This window comes from Thunnus maccoyii, chromosome 5 (assembly GCF_910596095.1).
Source record: "Thunnus maccoyii chromosome 5, fThuMac1.1, whole genome shotgun sequence".
NCBI lineage: Eukaryota > Metazoa > Chordata > Actinopteri > Scombriformes > Scombridae > Thunnus > Thunnus maccoyii.
Window position 1 is genome coordinate 25,928,636 of NC_056537.1, and position 15,351 is coordinate 25,943,986.

The following is a 15,351-nucleotide window of genomic DNA, read 5'->3' on the forward strand; positions in this document are numbered from 1 at the left end:
GAGTGGGGGGCGTCGAGTGATTTCACTCAGGCCTGGACTTTAGTGTCAACATTCTCTGACATTCCCTCAGTCTTTCCTTGTGGACATAGCGTTTTATATTGGCTGCTGTTGTCCTTTGTCAGTTTCTATCACCCTGTCCCTGTATTAAAGACAGCAAGGGTCAACACTGTGGCTACTGAGTGCCTCAGCCAACTGTGCATGTGGCAGTATTTCCTTGTTAGATGTCTATTCTGGCTTTTGCCCTCTGGTGTCAGCTTTGGGAGATGAGTAAGAAGGGTGTGGCCATGCATACCTACGCAACATTCATTGCATTTGTCAAAACAGTTGCTCATTTGTCAATCTCAGTTGCTAATTTCATTACATGAAAAAACATGAAAAGCTAGTGAAGTGGAATAAGCTTTTCAAGTCTTTTGTTTTTCTGTGCAAACTGAGGTATGTCCCATTTGTAGGATATGAAACTGAGTAAGCATGAATAAGTCAGCATGGTTGAGATAACTGACTAAATGACTACTGTAGCAGTGTCACTGAGAGAAACACCTGTTTCTTTTTCTCAATGGAGATTTTTGTAATGAATGCCACATTTGAGACCACAGTGTTTTGTACCCTGTGAAACTGCTACCAGGCTGGATATTGACAAACTCAGTGATCCAGTCCAACAGTGCTGCTGTGGTACTGTTGGGGCAGTTCTTTCTTTCTACGGTGCTGGTCAGTGATAATGGAGTCTCCCCCCAATCTCCTTGGCAAGCCTTACAAAACAGCCCCTTGCACATTGTTCCTAGGCTGATACACTTCACTGTTGCTGGTTTCCACTTTCCTCAGGCGGCAGCCAGCGAGCTGGGAAAGGAGTGTGTGTGTGTGTGGGGGGGGGGGGGGAGTAGAGGGTTGAGTGGGTGAGATGGAGAGAAGAAAGAATGAGTGAGAAAGAAGGGGAAAGAGGGGAAGTGGAGAGAAGTGTCCTAGAGATGGAGAGCGAGGAAGCGAAAGCACATTAGTATGAAAGAGTGAGAGGGTGATCTGCAGGAAGGAGGCCCGGGGTCAACATGGCTGTCCCCCTTGCCTGGCTTTTTGTGTCTGTAGTGTATGCTTGATTTCTTGGCTATGTATCTGTGAAATGATGCCTGAAATCCCACAGCCAACAGATGCTGCAGGCCTCTGTTGCTGGATCCTCAATGATGTGTCCTTCATTGCCAGACACAGCCCTTCGTGGTAAGGACCTCTGTCCCTGCCATATTCCCACTCCAAGCTCTGCTGGCAGCCTGTTTGACACATCATCACGCATTTATTCCATGTATCTTCATCAACTGCCTGATGTCGTCTTTGTTGTTGGCCTCTTTCTCTGAGATGTTCCTTATAAAATCATTTATAGGCTAAGAGATGTTGACAATTTATAAGCCTTCAATCTGGACTTGTTGGTTTGTATATCATTTCAGGTCTAATTACCAACACAGCTTTTTGCATTTTGCAAATGCAGTTGTAGATATGAGCGCTCCCTTAATAGAAGCTTTTGTTTGTGGCAAATACAGTTTAGTAAGTTTAGTTTATGCTCTTAATTTGGCAAGAATGACAACAGGAAAAACAGAATTCACACAGTAGTGAGCTGACAGAGCCAGCCAGGCTGTGTTGAGATCTTTTGAGATATAATGTTCCTTGTTTTGCACCAAGATAGTAGAAATGATATCTGCTAATGAATGCTGTTGGCTTCCTTGTTTGGGTCAAAAAATGAGGAGACTTCTAATGAAACAGGTTGCACACAGGAGGGACTTATCTTGTTAGCAGGAAAAACATCTTTTAGCAGGTTGGCATAAAAAAGGGTACATCTTTTTTTGAAGATTAACAATCTATGTTTCTCTTTTATTTTAGAAAACAGTTATTTTTTTCTGTGACAAATATGATGATGAATTCAAAGGTTTCAAAGTGAAGATCTTAAAGGGTAAGCTGTAAGGTTAGAGTTGTCATGGGCCATTTGGGTTATAGCACCTGCTCATTTACAGCAGGTCTGGTTAAAAGTCACGTCCCAGAAGGTCTAAAGTCATATTATTACAATACACATTTGGCTGGGTTTGGTCCCACCCTGGTGCGAGAAAGAAGTCACCTGCTGTTCCCAAGTAGCCCAATTGTGACTTCTCTGAATCCCTTTCTTATCAGACATGCTTGATATTTACAAGACATCTTGCTGGTCATGTCACTTTGGTCATTGATATTTTAGCAGTGTCTGTCACCAGTACTGTTACCTGAAAGATCCTGACAGTATTATGGTTACTTATAACATTTTTTGTGTAGTAAGTAACAAAGATTACATATGGACCAAATAACATTTCAGTTTTGATTTTTAAAATTGACAGTATGTTGAAAGTATGATTTTGTGATTGGTTAATTTGGATTATTTATATCTTTATCTCCCATTGGTTGCCATCATTGGTGACCTTATTGAGGTTGTGATGGTGCTTTTTCACAGCAGATATTAGCCCTGTTAAGATCCGCAATACGTAACATTGCTGACTTCATCAGGATGTGTAAAGACGTATCTTTTACATTAATGTTTTCCTAGTGGCTTCATTCATACTTGACAGGAAGTACACAGAAAGACGAGTGTCAGCGGTTCCTGCTCTATTAAACTGATTGTGTTCATAAAAGCTGATGCTGATTGAGATAATAGCCTGCATTTATTACAGTGATATTAGAAGGCGGAACATGACGCATATTTAATCTCCTGTACGTGTTTAACCTTGTCCAATTCAGATATGTGCGCTGTTGAACACCTAGTGAGATTGTAGGATGACTCATAAGTAAAAGTTACTCAGGTGCTTATTCAAACATCATCTCTGGGAGGGGCTTTTGACTTGTCATAGTAGGAAAAGCACAGGTAATAATATTACCATTAATGATAGCTTTCACCAATTGTCCCAGTATGCCAAGACAGTGTGACAGTGAACCAAGATGCACAATACCAGGACTTTGAAACCTAACAGCTATGTTATGGTAGAAAAGACTAGTTTGTGCGATGTGTCGTCTGACCATGTCGGATGGCAAAGGTGTTTATAGCTGGTCACACTTAAATGTGGTGTGAAATGCTGGATGTCATAATGAGTGGCGAGAAGTGATAAGTGTTTAAATACGGGCATAACTGTGGACCTTTTCAGACAGCATCTCTTGGAAGGAAATCATAGTGTTGTGTACTTCGTTGTACACACGAAAGGTGACAAATGGTTGTGTATAGAAGGAAAAAAGATCTTCGCAGAGAAGTTCAAACCCAAACCCTGCTTGCTTTCTCACCTCTGCGAACCTGGCCAATCACGGTGTGAAGTGGTACTTCTGTTGCCATGATCATTTTAAGGCCGTATCATTTTAAGACCAAATCAGGCCGCCGCAGAGTCAAGCAGAGGTGTGTCGGAGGTGTGGGCATGTTTATTTGTGCTCTAGAACTTAACCGCTGTGAAACAATCAGAAAATAACATTTTATTGATCTGATTTACTGACTTTCTCACTACCAGTGCTCCCTCTCTTCATTTATTCTCCAGCTCTCTCTCTCTCTCTGCAGACAGCAAAGCCTAACTTTACTTTTAACGTTATCATCATCTCCGGCTGTGAATGCCCACCGCAGCCTTCAGCCACAGTGACGTTGGGTTGTGTTTCTCCAAAAGTTGAGTCTGGCTCAATTCTCCAGCCACAGTCCGGTGTGGTGCTGCTGCAGCCAAAACGCACTTCCCCCTTTCAAATGAATGAGAGAACTGGCGTTTTCGCTGCACTGCCTGATCTGGTTTGAATACAACCTAACCATGACTATACTTGGATTTTTTTCTGCAGCCTGTTTAAAGTTGTGGACAAACATAGTTCCTCCTTCCTACATCCTGAACTTTTAAATCCCTACCCACACAGATGTTTTCACTTATGTTGCCTGATTGGACCGCTTCTCCAGATTGTGTGTGGGTGCACAGACTGTGCTTGATTGACAATTTACACCCTTATCATTATCAGTTCATACAGTTTGGTGGTATCACATGATCGCTAACATAGCTCTGTCCAATTTCAACCTGACTAGAAGTCAATTAAGTCACTTCAATACAACATTATTTATCCCTGTAAGGGCAATTGTATATTAGTTTAATTAGAGTAATTAAAAACACCTGTGTGGGTGTGCAGGGCCTTGAAAATCCCAGTAAGATTTTCTTCTTGATTGATTCTGAAATGTCCTCTTGATCGTCACCACCTGCTGAACTCCTGCAACCCATCTACATCACTCCATCTCTCCTCCAGTGTTGTTTTGCATGTCTATAGACTAGCCTCTCTGGCGTGTTTACACCTGGCATTAAAATGTGTCTCAGGTGATCCAATCACAAGTGGACAGCTCTAAGTATGGGTGTGAACGCACCCAGGACACATTGAAATTCAATAACTCAGATCACATTCAGAGGTGATCTGGGCCACATGTGGCCACATTCATTTGGCAGTGTGACGCAACGTGTCCTGGGCCACTTTGAAGGACCGCCAACTCAACTGACATTGATGTATTATTTTGTTTTTCTGTTTTTCATGTGAATTAAAAAAAACTAAATCCACTTCCCATTTTTTCACATTTTCCCTCTTCCCCTAACCTGTTTTCATTTTCAAATCAGCAGTTGGAATAGAAATTAAACCAAAACCAGAAAATAATGTGTTTTTCGTTTGTCTGTCTGAAAAAATATTTCAGAAGCTAAACGTTTGATTTTCATGAAGGGGCACACAATGTATCGTATATTTGTTTATCTTGTTATTAAACAAGTTTAACACAGCTTTGGACGGAGTGGAACCCGTGGTCCTCCCACTGGTTAAAAACAACAATGAATTTGGTCTTTGCAAACGGAAATGATGTAGGTGTTTATTTGCATATAGAGTGGGGAAGTGAGATCTGATCACAAGTGGTCACTCTAGACGCATGGTGTGAACAAGGCCTCTCCCCAAGTCCCAACCTCATTGCCATCTCTTGTCCCACTACCCCATACCCTTTAGCAGGCCCTCTACCCCATCCCCTTCTCGAGCCCCAGCAGTCTCCCTGTCCCTGAGCCCCAGCCCCTGGCATCACCATGACTAAACCCCAGATGGTGGTTCTTTCTTTCCCTTCCCCCTGGAGGGTGGAGGCTCTTCACTCTGACTGGGTGCTAGCTGCTGCCCTTCTGGGGAGGGGGCTCCTATTTTTCATAAAGCCCCGAATGTGATTGTAAAAGAAGGTTTAGCCCTATTAGATCTGGTAAATAAGTGAGAGCAAGCTGCCTGTGAGCATGTCCTTGTTTCTGTTGTCTAGAAAGCAAATTGATTAACATGGAGAATAGGATCAAGGCTTAAGTGTTGCTCCATCATGGCCCGTCTTAGGACAGACACACTCTCGCTGTATCCCAGTTTCTGTGGATTATAACTGCAGATAGCAGTCATCTAATGTGTGTTGCCTGTCTGGCCTCAAATAGGAGACTTTGATGTGAGAGCCAAGGATGGCTGTGGTGAAGATGTGTGGCAGGATATCACGATAGCAAGCCTCTGCTTGCTATGACGATAGCAAGCAGAGGCTGGAATTTAGTGATTTTTAGGAGCAGGAGTGTTTGCTATGACCTTCACAATCATCATCAAGATCAGTGGTTGGTGACCTAAATCACATTTACCTTCAACCTTGGGCTACTTAACCTCTTTTGTCACTTGGAGGGAGGTGTTTGGAGCCCTCCACACAACAACAATGATCTATTCTCATCCCAGATCTGCACTGTTCACTCATCCCTTGCATCCCTTTTCCTTTCTTTCCCTCTATCCCACCCACTGACACATCCCCAGCTCAGCCCTTCTTACAGCCTCACAGACACCAACCTCTGACACTTTCCTTTCCAGATCAGGCTACACATAAAGCCTTGAAAAATGTTTTCACACTCTGGGAGTACCCCTCGAAGATCAAGAACCTTTTTGCGTGTCTTTTTTTTTTTTATACCCTCCCTTGCATGCACTGTGAGGGGGGCTTTGTAAGAGGCAGCTGCCCCTCCCCCAGTTGTGATTGACAAGTGAGAGCAGCAGTACATGCATCAGATGGTTTCACATGGGGAGTGTATGCACAGAGGGGGAGGTAGAGGGGCACATACACTGGGGTTTGTTTCAGCCAGCTCCATTGTTGCAGCTCCCCATGGTTCCCTCTCTCTGTCTCCAGTCTGGGGCGGCATCCCTCCACTGTCGCTATCTCACTCTGTCTTTGCGGTTGGTTGTGAAGCAGAGATGAGAAGAGTGATAGAAACCAAGTGATATGGAGTTCACCAAACCAGGGCTCATCATGTGGGAGCCCTGGAAAACTTACTGGAGTTACTGGTTAATATGTGTTAAGCCTGCCTATAAGCTGTGTTTTCTGTTATGTTGGGGTGTGTTTGTGTGTGATGCAACATCACAGTGAGAGGAGGTTATAAAAAGGGAGATTTATTCTGGAACATGCTGATTTTGTCCCTGTACAAACAGATAGCAGAGAGGGAGGGACTTTCAGCAATGTTACGACAAACATGATTTGAAGTTTTCAGAGTAATGCTGATTACAGTTGTCTGAGGGATGCAGATGAGGGGTGGGGATCTGCAAGACTTTTGGGGGTGGGGTGGTGCAGACCTGCACACATTTGGCTGACTACATGGATTGCAGGAGGCCACAGGCTGAAAAAAACTTCTAGTTAGTACACTTTTAAATTACCGTGTAGTATTTTGGCATCTGATAAATTCACAGATCTGTTGCTTAAACCAGATTTCCTGGGTGTCTCATGTCTGACGGTACATGAACCACCATGCCCCCCACCTACGCACCACCTACACAGTCCCCTGTATTGTTTTAACAATGGCAGCAGGCCTGTTTTCAGGTCTGAATACCTGCTGAGTACCTTTGGAGCTATGGAACCGTTGTTTGGGAATGTCAGGACCTTGACACAACAGGCTGACTTCAAAGAACCAGAGCTGACAAAACCAAACACTTTGTCACCTCCTGTCTCCTGTTAAATGTTGCATTTAAGCACAGTGCAGACTACAGCCGATGGCCAGCAGACTGATGACATACTTAGATTACAATCTGAGAATATGTCTGATTTATTAAGAAATGAAATGCGCACTGTTCAGTTTAGCTTAACTTCGGTCTTTGCTTTGAAATCACTGATTCAGTAGACTGAACAGTTTGTCAAAGAGCTTACTCGCTCCACCTTTTTTTGATGCCATTGCCGAAAAACATATGTATTAATCAGTAGTGCAGCTTTCCCACCTTTCAACACAGCCAGTTATGTTTGTTGGAACACACTACCAAGCCAGAGGTATTGGTGCCCATGAACCACCTGTTAGCCCAGTATATCACAGCATTTAAGGGGAGCGTCTTCAGAGTTTCACTTACATTTTGGAAAGTAGCAGTTCCTCTTCAGTAGCAGTTCCCCCTCATATCTGTCTGTGTGTTTTACCTCCAATGCTGCACACCATCTGCTTCATGTTTTCTCCATTTTAAGACTCCTCTCTCCGCCATCAGCGACCACACTGGTCAGAGACTATTTTTCTTTTCTTTTCAGAGCTACCAGGTTGAATTTTAACTTCTGTTTCTGTCTGTCTATGTGCATGTATATGGTGGTGCATGTTTATTTAGGAAGAGAATGGGACCGCTGGGATGTCAGCTGAAGCAGGAAGCTCCACTTTATATGAGGAAGTTGATGATGTGGTTTCCTCAGGGCTAGCAGTGGAGGTATGAGAGGCACTTATGCACTGGGTGGCCTCCCATCTCCTGTGCTTAATGATCATCACCCACATAGCCAGCCCGCTAGGCCAAGGCAAAAGGTCTCTGTCTGTCTGGACAGAGCTTGGTTCAGGAAAGATCTGTCCACAGTCCATTCCTCACTTCCCCCCTTCTCTTCTCCAATACGCCTTTCCACAAGCCCAGCCACCTGTCCCACCTGGCCCTGACATTGACACTATAATAAAACTCAGCTGAAAGTTGAAACTAGCCTTCCAGTTGTGAAGTGAGCTATTTTTAGTGTGTGTCACTGTTCTTCCTTTCCTTCATGGTCGTGCAGCTCATTTAGAGCAACCTGTAGTCATTCTTCCTGTTCGCATGTTTTCATGAGCAAATGGTGTCCGCACCTGGAGGCTCTAACTGTTTGAATGTGTCAAAATGCTAGTTAAGGCAGGTGTGGAGGACACAACTTTGCACTCTGACTCGAACAGACATGTTGTAAATTAGGATGGACTAATCAGGCAAAAAAGCCAACAAGTTCTTGTTTTGATGCGTCAGTCAGATGCGTTTGGCTGCAACTCAAATATCTTGATGCTTTCCTCTGATGATCAGATGAACGGTACATCCTGAGGATGCGAGGGCGTTTTCCTGTGGTATTATGGCTCTGTGTGCATGTTTGTCATGTGGCAGGAGGTGGTTACGTGTGGGGGAGGAGGGTGTTGTCAGATGATGGCTCCTGGAGGAACCATGTGTGAGCTGAAAGTGGGAGGGGAGTGGGGGAGGAAGAAATAAAGAAAGAAGCAAAGGAGAGGAAGAGAGGAGCCTTTACACTACAAACAGGCCTCCCTTCCCCCTCCAGCTAACCCTGCACACGTCCTCCAACTGTTGGTGATACAGACCCCAGTGGAGCTGTTAACGGCAGTGGCATGGAAAGTGTCTGCTCTGAGGGTAGCCAGGAGGCCAACCCCCTGATACTACAGGCTCTGTGGATCTGCCACAACCTTGGAGCTGCTGATACAAACGCTGCTGCACTGCATATGACAACCCCCCCCTCCCTCTCTCTCTCACACACACACACACAGTGTTGGCCACACACACACACACACATACTCACCATTTATCTCCATTTTCTCTCTCTCTGCAGATATGGATTGAGACTCATGATGGGACCATTAGTGTCCACTGAGAAAAACACATTTCACTTTTATCTGCAAATGCAGATGGTCTGCTCTGCCTTGAAGTCTGTTGGGTGTTTGGGTTCTTTTAACATTAGTTTAGCCTTGATATCTTGATCTCAAACCCTCTCCTCCTGTCAGTTGATTCATTTCTCATGTCTCATAACATTTCCAATCCTGGTTCTCACATCAAACAAAGACGTAGCATTGTCCCCCCCAGGGGAAACCCATCTTCAGCTTTGCGTCATTGTACCCCTTTCACACAGCAGACGTGTGTCTACTGAATACACATTTGACCCATCGTGGGCCCATTCTTATGAGACAGCAGACACAGGTTATTCTCTGGTTGTTGCTTTGAGCAGAGACTCCAGTCTGCAGTTTAATTTCATACACTTAATTGCAAAGCCATAGAATAACACAAAATAACATTGCGTTTTCTATTTCTCTCTTTCTTTTCTTTTCTCTCTTTTCGGAAAGTTTGTTAAATGAGGTTTAAAGCAAGGCAGCATCCAAAGTGTGTTCAATCCAAGACGGGAGGAAGGGCGTGATGGCAGTTGGATTGAGACATGATGAACTCCTCTGATAGACCACTGCTGCGGGTTTGACCTGCGTCAGTGTCGGCCTGAAATGGGGAGTTACCTGCAGGGTCAGAAATGTATGAGAGCAATGGCTGAGACAAGCATTTTCATAATTTATTTGGGCCAGTATTTGAGCTTTATCTATAGAGAAAAGGTGAACTCTTGAGGGGAAAAGATGCCCCTTTGATGTTTCAAGTACATTGTACCATGTCACAGAAGAGAGACTGGTTATCGAAAGCCTTCTAGCTTTAACTAGGTAGTTCAGACTCTACAACCAGGTGGTTGCTATCGGGTTCATCTGAATTATTACATGATTCATTCAATTATTTTATATTAAAGTCCACCTCCACTCAAAAATATGTTTTTCTTCTTGTTCCTACAGTTGGATGTTTGGGCTTGACTGTGCAGAATGACGTATGTGCAGAGTTTGACACTAGAAGGCTGTTTTCACATTCATCTGCTGAAAATGGAAAGTTTCACTGTGCTCATTGAAAATCTAAGATAAAGGGGCAGCCTACGAGCAGGATTTGTTACATCACAAATAGTTTGGCGCCAATCCTCGTCCAATATTTAATATATACAAGTGTGATGTGGAAACTTGAAGCCTCCAGGACACAAAAACTGAGAATGGACTTTACAATGAAGTAGGAAACATCTTGTGTCCTACTTTACTACTAGGAAAACTTAAGAAATCAACAAGCATATTTATAGATTCTGGAAAGAGTAGATGTCATTTTAAGAATTTTATTTTTGTGGAAAAACCATATCAGACACAAATTATTAGTCAAAGTAGAGTATTTTATATACTTCTTAAAACATGTCTGGAGTGGATCTTTAAGTTTGAGGAAATAAGAAGCAGACCACTACTTTATCTTTTTTGACAGCATCCAAGCCTACTTGACTTTGACAACGTGCACAGGTGTGCTTTGTGGACTGGATCATAGGGTACTTTACACAACCCCACCTTCTCATTGTCTACATTGTCTAAAGGCAAGACTTGGGGTCAGCACAAGAAATATTCATTGTTTCATGCATACAGTACACAGTGTAAAACCACTACACTAGCAGTTTTTTCCAATGAAACCATTCTATATATTCTTATAAAACTGACAAATTTCAAAATTACAACTTTCCTGATGTATATACCAGTTTGTTGCCAGCCATTTCTAACCCTTTCTGAAACATAAGCCCACTGCATTAAATCAGTCACACTTGTCATATTAAACTGATACATATATTTTGTTTCTATAAAAATTCTTGCTGTATATTGCTTGATAGATAACGCAACCTAAGAAATATGGAAGTATGCTCAAGGAAATTCCCCTAAAAGTTACTGATGAGTGAAAATTTAATAGTAAAAATAAAATAAGTCATGTAGGCCTGCCCACGTTGATATTATGTGGGAGGCACCAGAACGATTAAGAAATAACTTAATTTTGCAACTTAGGTTATTCTTTAACTTTCATTTTTGTAACATTGACCATTGGTTCAGCCTAAGCTAAATCTAGGAGTTTCTAAAGATGAATTGCCTGTCCTTTGACCTTAAAACATCTGAAGTCACATGGTAATAAAGCTTTTAGCTTTTGTGCTTTTTCAGAAAGCACTGTTTCCACATCCACGACAATTCTAGACTGCCATTTGGAGACCTATTTAAGTGTAGCTAAAATGCCTAAAGGAACAAGAACATACTGTATCTGTTATAAGTTTATTTGCATGAGGTTGGATGTTTACATCTATAATAGACCTCACCTTTAGCATATTACATTACGGCTGTCTGGTAAGAGTAAACATGTCCTTTCAATACATGCAAACTTTGCCGCAATTTTGACATTACTTAACATTAAAGTAGTATGGATACAAAGAGCAGGACTTCAGTTCTATCAGTGGTGTGTGTGTGTGTGTGACAAGTGACATAAGGTTAAAAGAATATTAAGGCATTGCATATATGAATGACAGTATCTTTACTGGGAAAATTCAGGCATTTTATTCTGTTAATGTTAGTGAAGTTAAATTAGGTGTGACAGGGCCTTAGGAGAGAGAGAAAAGGACAAGCGTCAAGCTGTGTCATCACCACAGGTGTTACTTCTCGCACTGTTTTCCGTTTCTATTGAATAGATGAGACAGCGCCTCGAACAATTCAAGTTGTGTTGTTTTCAGTGGAGATTTTTAAATATGTCTAGTCTAATGTTACTTTGCTTTTCCCACCATGCCAATAAGAAATTTTGGGAGACTCTGCAAATCACATTCTCCGTTACTGTAAAGAGTCCTCAGCTGGAGCCAACAACTGGCAGGAGAGGGAAACATATGTGGAGGAGAGGAGAGACCAGGAAGACGGAGAGGGGAACAGAGTGGGATAGTGAGTGGAGCAAGGGTGTTGTCGGGGGAATAATAGAATGCCTCAGAGGCCCTCATAGACACTGGGCAGCAGGGCAGGGGGAGGAAAATGGTGTGGAAGGAAGGAATACGAGGTTAAGCCAGTGAGAAAGGCAGAGAGAGAAACAGCAGGGGAGACGGGTGAGAGAAGAAGTGGCAAATACCTTCAGGGTGAATTGCTGATTGCAAGCCAGCCTACAGATGGACTGTGGTGATGACACACCTTTTGACTAAAGCCTTGACTCAACCTCCAATCTTTGTCCCGGTGTGTGAATACGAATAGCCTGTTTTGTTCACTGCAGTAGTTTAGTGATAAATCTGACAGTTAAGCTCTATGATTTACACTCTTTATAGCTTATCACTTATCCAGCTCTCTTATCTTTGAATCCCATTGATCATTAATGTGAAGCAGCCAAAGTACTGCACCTTGTGTATTCTGTTGAGACACGTGTGGGAATGATGTCAGTAAAAGTGTGTGTGTTTTCATCTGTTGTTGAAGATGTTTGCCAAAGGTTGTGGCTTGTGTCCTTGTAGTGTACACGCTTGTTGGCTCCTTTTTTGTGTGCGCTTATAAAGGGGAAAGGTTCCCACAGGACACATCCAGCTGCAGCAAGTGTCCCTCACAGACCTTCATCATTGGAGTGTTTGTTAGCACCGGGCCACAAAAGGATTGGCTGGCTGGATAGATGGCTGAAGAAAGGGCACGCACACCACATTAATTCCCCTTCCCTCTGCCATCTGAGATGCCGTGTGGCACTTCAAAGGTGGAGCAGTGTGGTGCTAATCCCGGGGCTGTTCTGCTCAGCTTGGCTGTAGCAAGCCCTCCACTCTGCTGTGCCGCTCTCAACTCTGCACTCTTCCCCTGGCCACGGCCCCCAGCTTTTTCGAAGTGTGATCAAAGTGCAGTTTGTCTCTGATGGATGGGCTCACTCTGGCCCAGAGGCTGCCTGACAGGGGACCAGGAAGTGGAAGGGAGCGTGACACAGGATCTCTCAGGATCCTGTGCACATGCGCTTGTAGACACAGAGATACACACATACACACACACACAATCCTACTATCCTCTTAATGATCAGAGCTCATGGCTACGACAGAGCTCTCCAGCTGGATGACATGCGTACATGTGAACAAGCCATGACACATGTGCTAGCTTGAACAACTGTTCAGTCCTTCGGGAAGACTGTTTGTTGTTAAAGCTTTGAAGCCCTTTGCTTTGACTGTATGTACAATATACAGTATCGCAGTTTAGGTAGATAGTTAATGTAGGTATCCCAGACTTTGATATGCCCACTCTTGCTCTTCTTCAGTGAAAAGTATAACCAGGTGATCACACTTGCCAGTGAGATATCAGTAGTCTAAGCCATGATCACTTTGACTGAGAGTGTGAACAAGCAATACAGCAGCTGTATCTAATCTGAATCTATATCTGCGGTATCTTACTATCTAACTGTCTGTATTGACCACCCAGTCATCAGCATGCGGAAATTGTTTTCTCCTCTGAAAATGTAAAGTCACAAACGGTAAAACCCGGTTGCTCTTCAACTGTTGTTTGACAGGACACAACAGGAAATTGATCTTTCTTCAATTTCTTGTGATGCAAGTTACCAGCCAATGTAAGAGGCGCTTTCACTACCTACTAGCCTGGAATATCTTCTGATCCCTCGTCATTTTAACAGTATTTTGTGAAAGTCTGCTCGTGTTTGCTTTGTTACCTTGACAATTCAGCAAATCGTCATTAATAAATGTGAGATGTCTTGCGACCTTAAGACTTAAAATGTCATCTGATGTGCTCCTGGCCTTACTCCAATGCACACATAAAATCCCCTAATCTCATGTCTTCCCGTTTCAGTCTTGTTGTTGAATTATTCTTAAAATCCATTAGAATCTGTCTCATTTTGACAGTGTGAGCATGGTGATCTGTAGGCTTCTAAATTGGTCATTAAAATGTGTTCATAAAACTTAATGAACTGTGTTTCCTTGAATCATGGGACTTGGTTTTTATCTCCTATCACCAAACCTGCTTTCCTATAGTACTGTTCTATAGTAGTGAGTCAGAAGCAGGAGCAGTCTGTCTTGACTTTCCCCTCATACACTCTTTCCTTTTCCAACCTCAAGCAGAAGTACTCATCTTATCCTGTTTTTCAACTTCTTTCTCAACCTCCTTTCTGTCCCTCCCCTCCTCCCCTTCTGTTTTTCATCGCGCTGACTTGTTGGCTCCTGGTTTCCGTCGCTGTCCGTGGCTAGGAGGTGTGTACGCTGACCTTTTGTGACCTCTGAACTCAACCAGGTTCCTTTTTAGAGAGAGGCAGACTGAGGAGAGACGAGTGAGTGCACAATAATTAAACGTGCCTTCTCTACCTTGAGATATATCTGTGAGGAGAGGATATACAGACTAGAGCAGTAGCAAGAGCAATACAAAGAAAGGATTGGATCTGTTGTTAGTGAGAGAGCACAGACTAGGAGGGACAAGGAGTGGTCAGCTGCAGGCAGTCATGTTCTTTTTCTGAAGAGCAACTGGTTGGGTTTCAGCCTTGAAGGAGCTGCTTTGCATTCTGCGAAAGGGGGCTTTAAGTGAAATGGACACTTGGCTGATGGAGCACTTTGCATTTGCATTTCTGCCCTCTCAGCCTCCTGTTCCCTCTTTCTTTCCGCTCCTGTTCTACTCCAGAGCCTTTGGGTATCTTTGGGTAGAGAGGTGCATGCTGGGAAGCCGTGTGGGGTGCTGTGCCTTAGTTGGTCAGCAGAGCAGAGGAGAGGAGGGGGCATGGCTGTGTTGCAGCTCCAGGCCCCTGCTGCCTGCCATCTCTCCTTGGTGCTTTCAGGTCTTTTAGAGTTTGCTCTGCCGGTTACTGCCGCTTCATAAAACCTCAATGGCTGAAACACAATGCCAGGCAGGAGAGGGGTCATGGCTGAACTTGAACCTCAGCTCCAGCCAAACAACCACTGGCAAAGCACGAAGCCCGAATCGGACAACTTGCAAATTCCAGTCATCCCTCCCGCTGTCTACCTCTGCCAGCTTTACATCACCTGATACCAACACTATCAAGTTGTGCTCTAATGAGAAATCATTGCTATAATATCTTATTATTTTGATACACCTATATCTTAAGTCTGTTAAGTAAAAGTATTTGCAGAGTTCCTCACTTGTACATTGTGTAATGTTTACACCCTACTCTCTTCTTTGTTGTGTGTGTCTAGGAGTTGGAGAAAGCCCTGTCAGAACAGGACTTGGACTTCCTCGGAGACCTCATCGCGTGTCTGTTGCAGGGATGTTACCAGCGCACTGACATCACGTAAGTTTTAAATCCAAAGACATTCTATGATATTGACAAAGTCTGTTTAAATAAATGCAACATACTGTCTGTTTTATTGTGATGGCATCCACAACAGATATAAAGGTTTTGAGTTGTGGTTGAAGGAGAAGTTGTACTGAACTGGAAAGACAGGGGCACATAAAAATGCAACTATGGCAGATGACTAATTCCAAAAGACACCAAAATGTAGTATCTCACAATTCAGTCTAAATATAATTGAGT

At 43.4% G+C, this 15,351-nt stretch overlaps 1 protein-coding gene across 1 annotated transcript in view; it reads left to right on the plus strand.

Moving 5' to 3' along the window:
- LOC121897564 (cat eye syndrome critical region protein 2) overlaps window positions 1-15,351 on the plus strand; it is a 40,701-nt gene that overhangs the window by 4,869 nt on the left and 20,481 nt on the right. The window contains exon 2 of the mRNA XM_042412129.1: window positions 15,014-15,108. Coding sequence (XP_042268063.1) covers window positions 15,014-15,108 — 95 coding nt within the window. The remainder of the gene's footprint in view (window positions 1-15,013; window positions 15,109-15,351) is intronic.